The sequence below is a fragment of the Leucoraja erinacea genome, chromosome 29 (genome assembly GCF_028641065.1).
Source record: "Leucoraja erinacea ecotype New England chromosome 29, Leri_hhj_1, whole genome shotgun sequence".
NCBI classification, from domain to species: domain Eukaryota; kingdom Metazoa; phylum Chordata; class Chondrichthyes; order Rajiformes; family Rajidae; genus Leucoraja; species Leucoraja erinaceus.
In genome coordinates, this window is record NC_073405.1 from 15939142 (window position 1) to 15955118 (window position 15977).

Consider the following 15977-nt stretch of genomic DNA (forward strand, 5'->3'; position numbering starts at 1 on the left):
TCCTAGCATTTTTATTTCTCTTCGCCCCCTGTCCCCCCCTCCCCCCCCTCCACTTTTGGTAACTCCCGATTCCATTCACTCACTTCAATTTGTACCTCCCATCAAGCATACATTTGAGTAATCTTCACCTCTATCCTTCCACTGGCATTACCTCCTTTGATGCACAATCTTTCCTGGAGTCCAACCTACCATGGACATTCCCTTCTATTCTCTCCACTATACTGCGGGCAGCACGGTGGAGCAGCGGTACAGTTGCTGCCTTACAGTGCCAGAGCCCCACGTTCAATCCTGACAGCAGGTGTTATCTGTACGGAGTTTATAGGTTTTCTCCAAGTGCTGCTGTTTCCTCACACATTCCAAAGATATGAAGGTTTGTAAGTTAATTATCTTCTGCAAATTGTCTCTAGTGTGTTGGTTAGAACCAGTGTACGGGTGATTGCTGGTCAGCATGGACTTGGTGGGTCGAAGGGCCTGTTTCCATGCTGTATCACTAAACTAAACAAACTAATACCTACAACCCGCAAACTTTCTTTGCAATAGGGCTACAGGGCAGGGTTTGTTTCAGTGGTGGGACTATTGAAGCTGCAAGTGATTACGGGGTTACATACACAAACAGAATTCAGAAAATGGAACAAACAAAATATCAAAAATTGAATGAAACAATGGCCTTTATTACAAAATGTTTGGAATTCAAATGGGTCTTATTCAGAAAGACCTGTGGAAATTCAGAATATCCCACCATCCCTGCTCAAGCAAATTGCAACACTACAAATGTAACTAGTGCTGCAGTAACATAACAATTTACAGAGATCAGCTGCACATGGTGATCACTAAGATACGTGAAAGTGGCTGAAATGTATTTGACCGAAACATGAATTGTTCTGATTCCACTAACACACTTTCCAGCTTATCCCTGGTTAATGAGAAGGAAGGTTAATTGATATTTATGTAAATTCTAAGCTACTTATAGCGAGAAATGTAAAAAGCAAGTTGCAAAATGTGCACATTGGTATTGCCCCATGGCACACCATACACTTTCAGTTCTGATGAGGGATCATCGAACTGGAACATTAACTGTTTATCTCTCTCAACAGATGCTGGTTTGACCTGGAATAAAGCCCTGGTTTTCTGTTTAATCTCAAGTTCCCACTGTCCACGGCATTGGGTTTTTTGCGATCGGCCCACAACACTGAAAGTGGACAAAAAACGAAAATGTTCTAATCATAATTCTGAAGGCTGCGTCTGGTTGGGATCACATCAACTTGCTCGTTAGCATCTGTCACACTGTTACTTGGTTGCATCTTGTCTGTAACCACCATGTAAAAAGCACATACTCCAGACTGCATTTTGCGGTTTCTTTTTATTATTAGTGATGTAAAGAATTTGATAAATTGACACCACAGAAGGAAGGCAAATGAACACAACATCTGTAACAGGCTGGGAAAGAAAGATTCTTAAGGAAGCTAATGAGTTACATCTCATCAGTTTATCCAGGCATTTGAAGAGTTTTACAACAGGAATACAATTGGAGAACCTGTCCAAAGATCGAAGGGGAACCAACATTGAGGACTAAGCGCCAACTGCATCTTCTGCTCAAGTTTACTTGGCACGGGAAAATAAAAAGTGAGGACAGGGGGAAGAGGTAAAATTGAAAGGGCAAAGGGCAATCTCTCAAACTGGCAGTGCCTCTTTGCCTTGCATTGCCAGCGGCAAGGGTTAAATTAGGGAGACAATGATGACGTTGACACTATTTTAGAAATCTCTTGACTGCAAATGCCTCTTGAAATTGGGAACATAGTGCAAAGAAGTTCAGCACCCAGATCCATGGAGGAGTGCTCCCTGACCAGTATAAAAGCTAAGCACATGTACAGACATGCTCCATGTATCAGGCAAAGGGCGGCTAAAATCAAGCGGTCATTTGGCTTTGGTGCATCAGAGGACTTTTTGGTTTTCTTGCTTAGTTCAATTAGGGCTCCCAGGAGTGAGATGGCTCAATCTAAATGAATCGCTCATTCCATTAATAACTCTCCCGGAGCAGGCAGATCCAGACAACAGCCATTCCTCATTTACATGCTGATTCTGGACTTAAAGTTTGTGCAGATGGACAATTACCTTTACATAGTTCCTTCTGCCATCATTCACATGTACTTACTGCAACTGTGAAAACTATCCACCACAGGCACAAACCTATTTGAGGATATTCAACAGTCCAGGGATTCTTTAGAATGAGCATAATTCATAAGAGGTGAAGGCATCACCAGACGTCCCTTATGTCACTGTACTCCCACCACGCCAAAATGGAACTAAACAAGGGTGCAGGGATTACGAGGCTTGACATTCAGTGCTATCAAATTTTCCAACTAGTACCACGAAGCAACCTCACTACAAGCATTGCTAAAATGTATCCACGATCATTCCAAAGTCTCTGCAGGACCAGTGATGCTGCCTGATTTCCTTCTTAAAAAAAATACAGAATTACATACTGACATTCATATACCTTGGCGCATGTGGATACAGTTGTTGGATCGACAATTCAATTACCAGCCAGCAATACAGAATGGGCACTGTGTGCACCTGTGGCTAGCTCTGTAAGCCCAAGGCAAAGGAAAACAGAGGTTCTTGCAAAGGCATCTTTTACTGAATATCTACCACCTGCAGTGAGGAAAACAGGCTGGAATCCGACTGCCCTGTTCTGCAAAGACTTTTAGTTTAGTTTATTGTCTCATTCAGCGACATGTTTAACGGTAGCAGAATTCATGGTTCCTAATTCTTGGGGTAATACTGTTACTCCTAGAAAAATGTGTAGAAAAACAACTTGAAAAACAAATTGTAGGGCAATAAAAAATTCAAAGAAAATGTCTTTGAAATAGAGCGATTAAAAGATAATAATCAGTCTAAAATGCTCCAAATTTGGATGCAGAGGCGGTATATATAGCACTGTGTGTCCTTTAAAGACACTTTTACTTGATCATCCATCAGGTTACTTCAGGAATATAGCACTATGTGCTGAACTTGGCCACAGATGCATGTATCCATTCACAAGGTCAACAACAGAGGAAGCATCAAACATTTCTATGCATCATACTGCCTTCATAAAGACAATTTGCTGAAATTGAGGATGCCACAAACATGCAAGGGAGATTTACAAATACACTAGCGAGAAATACATGTTATCTCCAGACCGATCAATAAATGACCCCCCCCCCCCCTCCCTCCTTTCCTTTCAACTTCTCCAGAATATGCTGCTTCTACTTGTTAATTTGTTCAAGGACCTTCCAGAATATCCTAGGTGGCTGAGTCATCAAAAACTATGCCGGTAGTGGACACACAAGCAGAGGTTGATGAATATCTCAACATCCCCATATTGGTTTCCACAAGGCAACGGCAAGAAGCTAATCAGTGTTGGCCCAAGGTGCCATCTTAGTGGCAGCTCCCAATACTCAGACCAAAGTGTGGCCTCATTCTGGCTCTTCTGCGAGCAGAAAAATCATAAACGCAGTTGCTTTAAAGGCCATAAGGAATGAGGTCCAAACTAATGGTGTCCACCTCCCCTGGAGACAGGACCAGTTACACATTCCCTCTGCTGCCAAAGCAGAAATGAGCTAGCTTTCAAACTAGGACAAGCCCAGGTTGAAACCTTTGGTCATATACCTCTAATCCATTGTGCACAGTGCCTTGAACCACAGCACACTTGGTCAGCTCTCTGGGTGTACAAGTATGAATAGCATTGTGTTACAGTCATTAACCCCTAAGGTTCAACGATCAGCTGTGCAGATCAATTGCACTCTTTCTAACACTATCTTTATCACTTTATACAGTATTACACACATGCAGGTCTAAAAGCACAGTAGTGTACATAAGATGCATTTTCTTTCAAGTGACCAGCTATTGGAATAATCCCTCAGGTTTATGAGCCAAGTCAGCCTTTGGTTTGGGGGAGGGGGAGATACAAAGACAAACTGAGAGAGGAAAGCAATTGCAAAGATTAACAAATTGGTCATCTGTGGCAACACAGGAATGAATCTACTGGCAGTTCAAAACAAAAATTGGGCGTCCATACTGGTATAATTGTTAGGTCCAACATGGACCCGCCTGGGTGGCTGCTATTCATTCATTGCAGCAGTTGGCAGTGGGGAACAGATTGCAGAATTCAAAGTCCAATGTTTATCGGCCAATGTGAATGGTCACCAACAAATGGAAAGCAATGGGATGGTAACGCCAGCTCCTAAATCACTGAGGATGGATCCTACATGACTATGAATATTGTTATATTTCTACAACAAAACAAATATTTGGAGGAAACTTGGGCACATTTTTGTACTTGCGAGGACAACAAGGTACTCTTCTTGGTTTTGTGGACATTATTCCTTAGCGCCTCCTTAATGAAATGCAATTAGAATGACTGGCAACTCTCCTTGAAGTTCATCATGACCATGGGTGTTCCGTTTCAGCACTTGGGGAATCGAGACAGAACCAACTAAGGACAATTTTCAGGTAATGAAAATTCCACTTGCATCAAACACAACAGCTGAGCAACGGGGACAAAGTATAAACCCATCAAGAACATTCAAAATGAGCACTCAATGTTCAAGCTGAAGTTCAGACTGACGGGTTAACTTGCTCAGGTGCTCAGGGAGAATGAAGTCAAAGAAACTCAGTTTACTTATTCATGGGGACTAAAGCAACAGGGAGATTTGGCGACGGCATCAGGGTGGAGGGGTAATGGAGACAAGGGGACAAACAATATCTGTTTTCATTTCAGTCCGTGAATGAGTGCATTTAACATGCTTTACCTTCTTCATGAATGTCAGTGCTCTGACAGTGACCTGAAACATGATGAATACATTTAACACTTTTACACAATCCACTGAATTGGATCTCTCCTCCCAATCAATCTTCAGTTGCAACCTTGCTTCACTGTGTCCGTAGCTGGTAGTCTACAAAATAAAGGGAGAAGATAGGATTAAAAGGCGCCACGAATATTTGCACAGAACCCCAAATTAAAGAGTAAAAGGTTCAGAACATGCAACAAAACACTACCTTGCAAAATGTAAACTGCAGGCTGCACACTTTATAACTTTCATATATGTGTGGTCTGTAGTACATCAACTCACACTCTATTACTCTCTACAGATTCAACAAGGAACAAACAAAGCTGCTTCTTTTGAATATCTGCAGCAACATGACACTATGTCCAGTGCTAATACCATCTGCTTAACATCCTAATCATGTGCAAAGAAAATGGGATGGAATTCATTTAGGCATGTAATGTCAAGACCATGATGTACCATAACTTGTATTTACAGATTCTGTTGCTCTGGGTTACATTTTGGGATTGCTACAACCTCTGCTTTGGGTCGTCACAACAACTCGCCTTATCCATCCTGAAGGCAAAAACAGACACATGTAACTCACCCTGGCAATTCTTGCATCCCTGTAATTCCAGCAGAGGTTGCTGCACAAGTGAGGACAGCAAACATTCATCCTGCTCACTGCTACCTTGGCCAAATCAGACAACTCGGCATTAACTACAGGTCATAACCTCACTGCTCTCCTTTCCTTCCTGGATGCAAGGGATCAAATGCAAAATGACCACGTAGTCCCTATTGACTCAAATATGCTTCATACTTAATTTTAGAAGTGCAAATGCCAGATTACTACAGTACAGAGTGCTCATTTAAAGCTCAAGATCTCAGGAGCTGGTTTTCTTATGGAAAAGCGGCTGTGTTGCAAGTGACCAGGAATGCTCGGCACAGGTACGGGAAGCAACTTTATTCTCTATTGTTTCATCGCTTAATTTATGACAAAAAACTTTAGTTACATGGCTAACAAATTCAAAATTGTCAGCATCTTCCCCAATTTCTTGATTAGAAATGTCTAAACCTTTTCAGCATTGTAAAAAGAAACTTTGTAAGGCATCTATCAAAAATTAAAGCAAGGTCATTCAAAGCAAGGAGTCCATTGCCCTGCACAAATATATCACAAATAGGTCCGTTGGAATAGATTCTATTTAGTTTAACTCACTGCTAACAATATGCATTGATATCTGAAATCCCTGTGGTGGATTACTTCTGGCAAGAGATGAAATTACATAACTACGTGGTCTGGAAAGATAGGAGGGAATAACTAGTTCAACCCCTGAAATCTAGTAAATGTTGATCGATCCATATCATAACTCATAGTTTCGTCTAGTAATCATACCCTTTTTATTGCCCAATTTAGCAAGAATCTAACTCCAATTATCTCGCCCTGTACAGCCTTGGGGAAAGAGGGTTCAGCATAAGCACCACTTTTGCAAAAAAAAAAATCACTTCCTGATTTCTACTTTGAAAGGTTAAGTTTAATTTTAAGATTAGAACTCTCCTTCTTCCTGCCAATTCTATTCCTCCTCCTGTTCCCAAGAATACATTTTCTCTCTGTCTATTGTATCAAATCGGCAAACACTAATGAGATCCCCCCACAATTTTTTTATACTCAAGTGAATAAATACATCAAGTTAATCAAATCTTCACATATAATTTATGGCTAGCATTCTGAAATGGGCAACAGCATGGCAGAAATTCCTCACCTCCCTTTAGTCCGAAGGATATTAGGATGTGGCCTGTTGCAGCTTTCATGATCTCTATGCTTCAAAAGCCAATAAGCTAACTGAAGATGGTGGGGCTGGGACAGAGTTGAGAGGGCAAAAAAAGAAAGAGCAAAGCAGCCACCAGTCCACAAACAATATATTGTCATTACGTAACTACAAAAAATATATGCCAATGCATTGTGACAATGAGGTTGGGAGTTTGCAGGTAGGCACTAGCCAAAAACTGGTCAAAGGTATTGTCAAGAACCAAAGATTTCTTCTCCTTAAATCGGATAACTACATTGCTAAAGTTGTAAGTCTATTTAATAAGATCTCCACCCACACAATCTTACATCTGTATCCAGTTTGTGTGCATTCACACGAACGCCATCTGAAATAGTTTCCTTTTTGTGACCGGATCAAAGGGATTTTCCCAACAGATCATTTCAGCTGCTGGCAGGACAATCGCTCCGAAAACTCACCAATTTCTATTTCCTTGCCCCAGAGGCTTTGCTTTGTATGTCCGTCTTGTGTGTAAGTTTTACATACAAAACCTTAATGGAGCCACATGAACATATGTTCCATTTCAGGCCAAGTGCCCCTCAGACAATAACTTTATACTTTTCAACAGCTTCAGTTTACTCATCACTTGCAGATTTTCAAATTAAGAGTAAACTGGCACATGGATCGCAAATACTACAGCTAAACCCAAAGTTTTGTTTTATATTAATTGCCTGGGTAATCATCTGAGACATATAATGAGGGGATGAATAAGTCCCACTGAATCACTAAATGGTTGGTCAAGTCCAAAGATACTTGATCTTTGGTCATGTCTGCACTGGCTCTATGTAAGAGCAATCCAGTTAGTCCTAAACCTCTACTCTTCCCTCAAAGCCCTGCAAATTCCTTCCTGTCAGATACCTATGCAGATCTCTTGCAAACACTTAATTTTCATCTTTGGTGAAGATTGGTGTTAAGTACATGTTTTGTAATTCAGTCATGCCTTCTTCCCCCCTTTAAAACAACTTCTGCTTTACTCAAATTGTACTTCACTACATTTGCAAATCAACTTACAAACAAGCCCATTACAACCCACAAGAGTTCCTGCTATGGGAGCAGAGGCAGTGCCGTGGTGTACATAGTTTGGCTGCAACTCTCCTCATTCCATCTAAAGAGTTCCAGAAGAGTTACTAGGAATACAGCAAATTCCTGTCCAGTGATTCCACAACATCATAAACACACAGCATTATATTCTCAGAGCAGCACTGAAGAGTTCCACATTTTCCATGACAAAACCTTCAGAGTTAGTGGAGTGGGAGGGGAGGTGTGATTAAGAGCAGACGTGGTGAGGATCGAGAGATACTAGAGAGGGAGTGATGATGGGCTGGTAACGGGTATTGGAATGTGCAAATAAAAAATAACACATTACATTCACAGTGTGAATAGAAGGGGAGTTATCTGGTCATTATTTGGATTCTTATTCACATAAGAATGATAAGTAATCAGAATCCTTTACTTAACTTGAGAGCATGTGTTTTGAAAGAATGTATAGATGTTACATTGGCAGATGAAGTCTAATTCACACTTTTTTAATGAGGGGAAAGCACTGCCTATTTAAAATTCTTGCACCTTTTAAACATCCTTTACAAATCTGAATGTGGAACGCTTCAGTGCTGTATTGGGAATATAAATCGCTGTATTTAGGATGGTGTCTTTTATATCGATGCTTAGCTTGGTGATTATTTTCCATCTTAAAATTGTTTCTGACTATCCTGCAGTGTTTCCACATTGGATGTAAAAAATCCGCAGGTAGATAAGGTGGTCAAAAAGACTTTTGGCACTTTGGCCTTCATCAGTCAGAATATTGAGTATAGAAGTTGGGAGGTCATGTTGCAGTTGTATAAGACTTTGGTGAGATCGCATTTAGAATATTGTGTTCAGTTCTGGGCACCATGTTATAGGAAAGATATTGTCAAGCTTGAAAGGGTTCAGAAATTATTTACGAGGATGTTGCCAGGACTAGAGAGTGTGAGCTATAGGGAGATGTTGAGTAGGCTGGGTCTCTATTTCATGGAGCGCAGAAGGATAAGGAGTGATCTTATAGAGGTGTTTAAGATCATGAGAAGAATAGATCGGGTAGATGCGCAGAGTTTTTTTGCCCAGAGTAAGGGAATCGAGGACCACATAGGTTCAAGGGGAAAAGATTTAATAGGAATCCGAGGAGTAAGTTTTTCCACACAAAGGGTGGTGGGTGTATGGAACAAGCTGCCAGAAGAGGTAGTTGAGGCTGGGACTATCCCATCGTTGAAGAAAGAGATAGGTACATGGATAGGACAGGTTTGGAGGGATATGGACCAAGCTCAGGCAAGTGGGACTAGTGCAGCTGGGACAATGTTGGCTAACACAGGCGCACCACAGGGCTGTGTGCTCAGTCCTCTCCTGTACTCCCTGTTCACTCATGACTGTACTGCTAAGCACAGCTCCAACATAATCTTAAAGTTTGCTGACGACACAACCATCCTGGGCCTCATCACAGACAATAATGAGACGGCCTATAGAGAGGAGGTAAAGGCACTAAACAGCTTATGTCAGGAAAATAACCTCTCTCTCAATGTCAGCAAAACTAAAGAGATGATTGTGGACTTCAGGAGACAGCAGGGGAGTGAACACCTCCCCATCCACATCGGTGATGCTGAGGTTGAAAGGTTCAGCAGCTTCAAGTTCCTCGGTGTGCACATCACTGAGGACCTCTCTTGGACACTGCACACGGACGTCATAACTATTAAAGCCTGCCAGTGGCTCTTTTTTCTGAGAAGTCTGAGGAAGTTTGGCATGAACGCCAGCATCCTCACAAACGTTGACAGTTACACCATCGAGAGTCTGCTGACGGGCTGCATCACAGTCTGGTACGGGAACTGTTCTGCCCACAGCCGCAAATCACTACAGAGAGTGGTGAAGGCGGCACAGCACATCACTGGCAACTGTCTCCCGGCCATTCAGGACATTTTCCACAGGCGGTGCCTGCGGAAGGCACACAGCATCATCAAGGACCACAGCGACCCAGCACGCAGACTGTTCTCCTTGTTACCGTCAGGCAGACGATATAGGAGCATGGCTGCGCATACCACCAGACTTAAGAACAGTTTTTATCATGCCAACAGGCGTCTGAACTCATAAACACATCATATATGTTGATTATTTTATTTATTATTGTCCTTTATCTACGAATGTCACTTTTATTGTATTTTTTTTATCTTAATTTTACTCTTGTAATATCATTGCTGACGTGAACGTTGTCTTGTCTACCACATTTCATTGTACCGTCGACCCTGTGTTAACCTACATATGACAAATAAAACTGAACTGAACTGGGTTGGGCCGAGGAGCCTGTTTCCATCACTGCATCACTCTATGACTCTATTTCTGAACATGTATTTGCAAACTTACATGGAAAATATTTTAACAATGATTCCATGTTATGCCTATCCCCAAGTGGCCGTATAAAGGAATTAGATCCATTTATGTTGGGAGCAAATGGACACCATGACCACCCATCCTGGTGTTGCTTGCCAGATTAAACTCATAGTAGAGCACAACAAGTGAACTGAAATCATCGACAGTGAGGAGGCCTTGGGGACATTTATCATTCCCATTTATTGGAGCACAAACTGACAAGTCAGCAAATGCCAACTGTAATTGTGTAAATCCACCCATCATCCATATCACAGAGTAATAGCAGCTGTAACATTTGTGCTTGGTGTTATGTTGAAGTCGTAAACAATCTTTACAACCATTTTCCTTTGTGCACCGTTACCTTTGAATGTCATCACGTTTAACATTTGATCACTTCTTCCCCCCTCCTCCCAGACTGTTCATCTTCGAACCAGTCTTCCTCAGCTTCGCCTTTGCTTAAACTATAATTTTTAATGAAGTCACTGATCTTTAATATTAACTGAATTGCTCTGTCCATAGACCATGCCCAATACAATCATGGCATTTGAACTAGGCATCTAACATTGACTAAGTATACTAAGTGACAAAGAGTAATGAAGGAGAAAATATGTCCCCTCAAGGATCAAAGTGGGCAAGGAGATGGGCAAAGTCTTCAATGAATATTTCTCCTCATATGCCTCAGGGATCAGTGCTGGGACCTTTGTTGTTTATCAACTATATTGGATGAGAACACACAAGGCATGGTTGGTAAACTTGCAGTTAACACCATTGTGTGTGGTATCGTAGACATTGAAGATTATCAAGAACTAGCAGTATCTTGATCAGCTGGGCAAGAGGGCCAAGAAATGTCAAAGAGAGTCTCAATCAGATAAAGGGCAAGGTGCTTCAAGATGTGAAGTAACAAGGGTCAGAGTTGAGTTTTTGGGAGTTTTGTACAACAGAGGGATCTAGGCGTACCAGAACACAGTTCCTTCTTGATGGCGTCACCTGGACAGATTCTGACATGCTGGCTGGAACAATTTGCAATGGAAACAGCAGGATAGAGCAACACAATGACTGATTCACTAGATTATAAGTGATAGTCACTGACCCAGAGAGACAAATTCAAATTTATTATGAATGTGTAATATTTTGTGTGTTATTCCTAACTGTCACTGTATGTCATGTTGTCACTTGTGAGTGGAGCACCAAGGCAAATTCCTTGTATGTGAATACTTGGCCAATAAACATATTCATTCATTCAAATCCCAACATAGCAATTCGGAAATTTAAATTCACATAATCAAATAAATGCCGAAAGGTATTTACAGCAACGGTCTAGATGATAATAAAGATGCACTTGGGTCACTGACATCATTAGTTCTGTGGAAGGAAATCTGTGATCATAACCTGGTTTGGCCCATATCTGACTCCACGCCATCAATGTGGTTGACTATTCCTTTCTCAGTTCCAAGGATAGACTATAAATACCTGCATTTCCCCCAATATCTACAACCTTTGAATGAAAAAATAAAAAGAGCGTAGCCAAGTGCCTTTCATTAAGATGTCCTCGGGCCTAATTTAAATCTACTTGGATAACTTGCTATCTAGTTATCTGCATCAGAACTGGCCATTTTGGCTGAGTTTTCTTATTTTATTTGCATAGGATACGTCACACTACCTCACTATTTATATTAAGGTTTGCACTTGGCCAGAGCAATTTGTTACTCATAGTTCGGCCAAACACATTACATGCACAAAGAAGCTTAATGTGCTTGTAAATAGAGTCATAGAGTCAGCGTGGAAACAGGTCCTTTAGGCCAACTAGCCCACACCGGCCAACAAATGCTCCCACTAATCCATTTGGAGTCACCCTTGGAAATAAGGCCTTTATTCTAATCTTGTCTCGCCATCTTCACTCCTGATGAAATCTAACATGTTTACTCTTTCCTGGTTCTGACAGAGCTCAAAACGTGAAATATTAATTATTTTTCTCTTTAAAGATACAGGTGCACAACCTTTTATCCGAAAGCCTTGGGACCAGACACTTGTCGGATTTCGGACATTTTCGGATTTCCGAATGGAAGATTTTTAGCGTAGATTAGGTAGGTAGCGCGGGCGGCTTGAAAAGTCTGGAGCAGCTGCCTCCTCCCCGGAGACCGGGAGAATCATTGCATAAATGTTAGTCAGTTAGTTTGGAGGGATTTTGGTGGTGGCGGAGAAGGGGTGAAGGGGGAAACTTTAATTCTTAGTCCCCTACCTGGTCGGCGACTCCCAACCTCGCGGAGCTGGGGGCTCCGTCCGGCCGCGGGCGGCGCCGGTTGGAGCTCCGACCCCGGCAACTCTACCCCTGGCTGCGCGGCTCCAAATCCAGCAACGCTCCGCGAATGTTGGGAGAAGGCGGCCACAGCGCTCCGGAGCTTGCCGCACAGCGACCCGGTAAGGCATTGCCCGCTTCCCGCTGGTATCCCAGCGCTGCGACGCCGCCGACTCCCAACATTGGGCGGGCGTCCGGTCGCGGGTGGCGCTGGATTTGGAGCGCATCGCAGCCAGGGGTAGAGTTGCCGGGGTCGGAGCTACAACCGGCGCCGCCCGCAGCCCCACCGGCCACAGCGCTGCGGAGCTTACTGCACGGCGACCCGGTAAGGCATTGACCGCTCCCCGCCTCTCCGACCAGGTAGGGGACTAAGAATTAAAGTTTACCCCTTCACCCCCCCTTCACATAAAAGCCCTCCAAACTAACTGACTAACATTTAAGCAATGATTTACAGATGTTTAAGTGTCTCCCCGGTCTCCAGGGAGGAGGCAGCCGCTACAGTAGTACAGACCTGGGTTGACCGTGGGTCGTTTCGGGTCAAGTTTGGCGCCAAACGCGAGCTTTGGTGCGCAGACGACATCTGGAAAAAATGGCTGGTTTTCGGAGTTTTTCGGTTTCCGGAACACCGGATAAAAGGTTGTGCACCTGTACTGCCTGCCTGCTAAGTGTTTCTAGAACTTTTTGTATTATTTTAGATTTCTAGTATTTGCTGAATTTTTTTTAGATTTTCTTAAATCTTCTGCTTATTCTTTAGTTTGTGCAGAATTATTTGTGCAAAGACGCCCCTCGCAGGAATGGAGGCAGATGGAAGTGTTTGGTGTTTACCGAAAAGACCACAAGCAAGGTCTGCAGGCTTTCGATACAAGGTTAGCCAAACTGGGTACACTTTAGTTCTGCATGAATTAGAGCAGTAATTTCTTTCTCCAAAAGAACACGTCACTCACATTGGCAGAGATGCCATTCTGGAAACAGTGAAAATGCCCTGGTTTCCAGAAGGAAATGGAATATTCTGATAAATTCCCGCCCTGATACTCTGCTGATGCCTAAGATATACAAATTGGTTGCCATATTTTCTCCATTAAAGTGGTGAATATATTTTAAAAGGGCTCATAGGTTTTAAGGCTCACTGGACCTTGCCCAAACCATGAAAGGCACCCATGTCAAGCTGTGTTCTCTCGTTTTCATTTGACTAATGGCAGCGTACTGGAAATAAGTATCTCCTAGCAAAGGAACCACATCTCACAATGACCTATTCTCTGCAGCAATAAATAGGGTATGCAGCTCTACAGTAGTCAGTGAAACTCTCCTGGCGAAAGATCAAATGCTTCCAATAAAAAAAACCCACAAGTGGCTAAATCTAGATCAGAGTAGGAAGGATAAATAAACATTAAGTAAAAGGTCCAATTGGAAAGATTTTCAACTTTTAATTTTAGAACATTTAGATTCTTCACATACTTTTGGTCAGATGGTTTACTGGTGCTTGGAATTAAACGTGAGGAATTTGAGACGGCTTCGTGCATGATTAATATGAAGCAGTCAGATCTTTGTGAACATTTTTTAGTACAAATGACAAAGGCTGAGGGAGAAGGTGCAGAATGGCTGAGGAAGCAAGGAAAAGGTACAAGGGAAAAAGCGATTGTAACCCGTCATCTATGACTTTATTGGGGAAAGGTGTGATGCATTCCTACCAGATAATCTGGCAATCTTTAATAGTCATAACAGTCCTATAGCACGGAAAAGGTCCTTTAGCGCAGCTCTTAGATGTAGATTGAGGTGCCTACCTGACTTAGTCCCACTTGCCTGCATTTGTCCCATAAACATTCCTTATCCACGCATTTGTCTAAATGTCTTAAAGGTTGCAATTATACTTCTCTATTACTTCTTGTGGCAGCTTATTCAATACACCAACCATTCCTCAGTTAGGCATAGGTGGGGGCGCTGCAAGCCGGCGCCCTGTCAGCAGCGTGTCCGTTTTTTCCAACTTTTTTTGTTTTTTTTAGTATGTTTTAAAGTATGTATTTTGTGTTTCTTTGTGTGTATTGTGTGGGGGGTGGTGTGGGGGATGAAGGGGAAACCGTTTTGGTCGCCTCCTCCACGGAGAGGTGACTTTTTCCAGGTCGCCTCCCCCGTGGCCTAACAGCAAGGATCGGGCGGCCTTTCCCGGAGACGCGCCCGGTGCTTCAGCGGCAGGCGCAGCGTGGACTCTCGGCGTGGAGCGGGTGAGCCCTCGTTGGGGCTCGCTGGAGGGGAGCACTCCGTTTCGCTGGCCCGCGGCAGCCAGCAGCCTGAAACCGCGGTCTGCAGAGCTCCAGCTGGCGCGGCGTCTGCTGCCCGGGATCCCTCGCGGGGGACCCGCGAGAAGAAGGAGCTTCCACCGCCGGCCCGCGGCCAACTTCTACCGCGGACCCGGCGTGGGCTTAACATCACCCCTGGTGGGGAGCTTCTACCGCCGGCCCTGCGGTCTGCGGTGCTTCTGGTTGCGGCAGGGACTTTAAATCTCGACCGCCGGCCTACACCAACGTAAAGCCGCGGTCTCCAGTGAGGAAGAGCCGATCCTGGACTGACTGGACTCTGGTCCCGACCACGGGGGGAAATGGAGGAGGACTGGCCAAATTTTGTGCCTACCACCACAGTGATGAATGCTGTGGTGGATGTTTGTGTTAAATTTTTTTATTGTGTATTGTGTGTTCTTTATCATTGTACCGCTGCTGACAAATTCATTTCACTTGCACTTTATGTGCAATGTGACGAATAAAACCGTATTGTATTATATTGTTGTATTGTGTTTTAGACTGCGCTATTCTGGGGCACCTTATCTGTGCCTTTCATGATTTTATATTCCTCTAAGGATCATGTCTCAGCATCCGAGGAAAACAGCTTCAGCTTCTCCACTCTCTCCAGACTAGTCAAGCCCTCCAGTCCCAGCAATATCCTTGTGAATCTTTTCTGCACCTTTTCCAGCTTAATGATATCCTTCCTACAGCTAGGTGACCAGAACTGCACACAATACTGCTTGTGTGATCTCACCAACATCTTGTGCAACTGTAATATGATAGTCCAACTCTTGTGCTCAATGCCATTGCTAATGAAGACAAGTGTACCTTCTTCATTACCGTCTACCTGTTTTGCCATTTTCAAGAACTATGGACTTGTATCCCAAGGTCGCTCTGTTTTACAACACTCTCCAAACCCTGCCCTTGTTTAACTTCTCAAGACTTGTCCAGGTAAACTTTACATAACGAGTCTGCAGCTCCAGAGATAATCCAACAATGGAACCTCCAGAACAAAATGTAATGACAAATTGATAAAAACTCGGAAATACACTATCAGTATGAGACAAATTAATATTACAAGACGACTGGATTTTTAGCCAAGCCTAAAACACATTTACAGAAGAGAGCATCTCTGGGCTTCAAATCAAAGCACTCATTCTGCACGCAGTCCAAAGGAAAACAGGCAACAGAATTTTTCCCAAATGCTACAGATGAATTTCACCAATTGATGGTTGATTTTAAAACTTTGTACCGGAAATAAACAATCATTGCTGATTTTTGCATAACCAATTCTTTTCTGCCAACTGGACAAACATAAAGTAGTAGAACGTAAACATCTGGACGCAAATACATTATGGTCACAGATTAGGCTTGCATAGGTCCCTCG

The 15977-nt window shown here is 43.0% G+C and overlaps 1 protein-coding gene across 1 annotated transcript in view; it reads right to left on the reverse strand.

Annotated features, from left to right (window-relative positions):
* Positions 1-1341: 1341 nt before the first annotated feature.
* LOC129711235 (AP-1 complex subunit mu-1) overlaps positions 1342-15977 on the reverse strand; it is an 80615-nt gene continuing 65979 nt past the window's right edge. Inside the window, exon 12 of the mRNA XM_055658746.1 lies at positions 1342-4937. Coding sequence (XP_055514721.1) covers positions 4915-4937 — 23 coding nt within the window. The 3' untranslated portion in view covers positions 1342-4914. The remainder of the gene's footprint in view (positions 4938-15977) is intronic.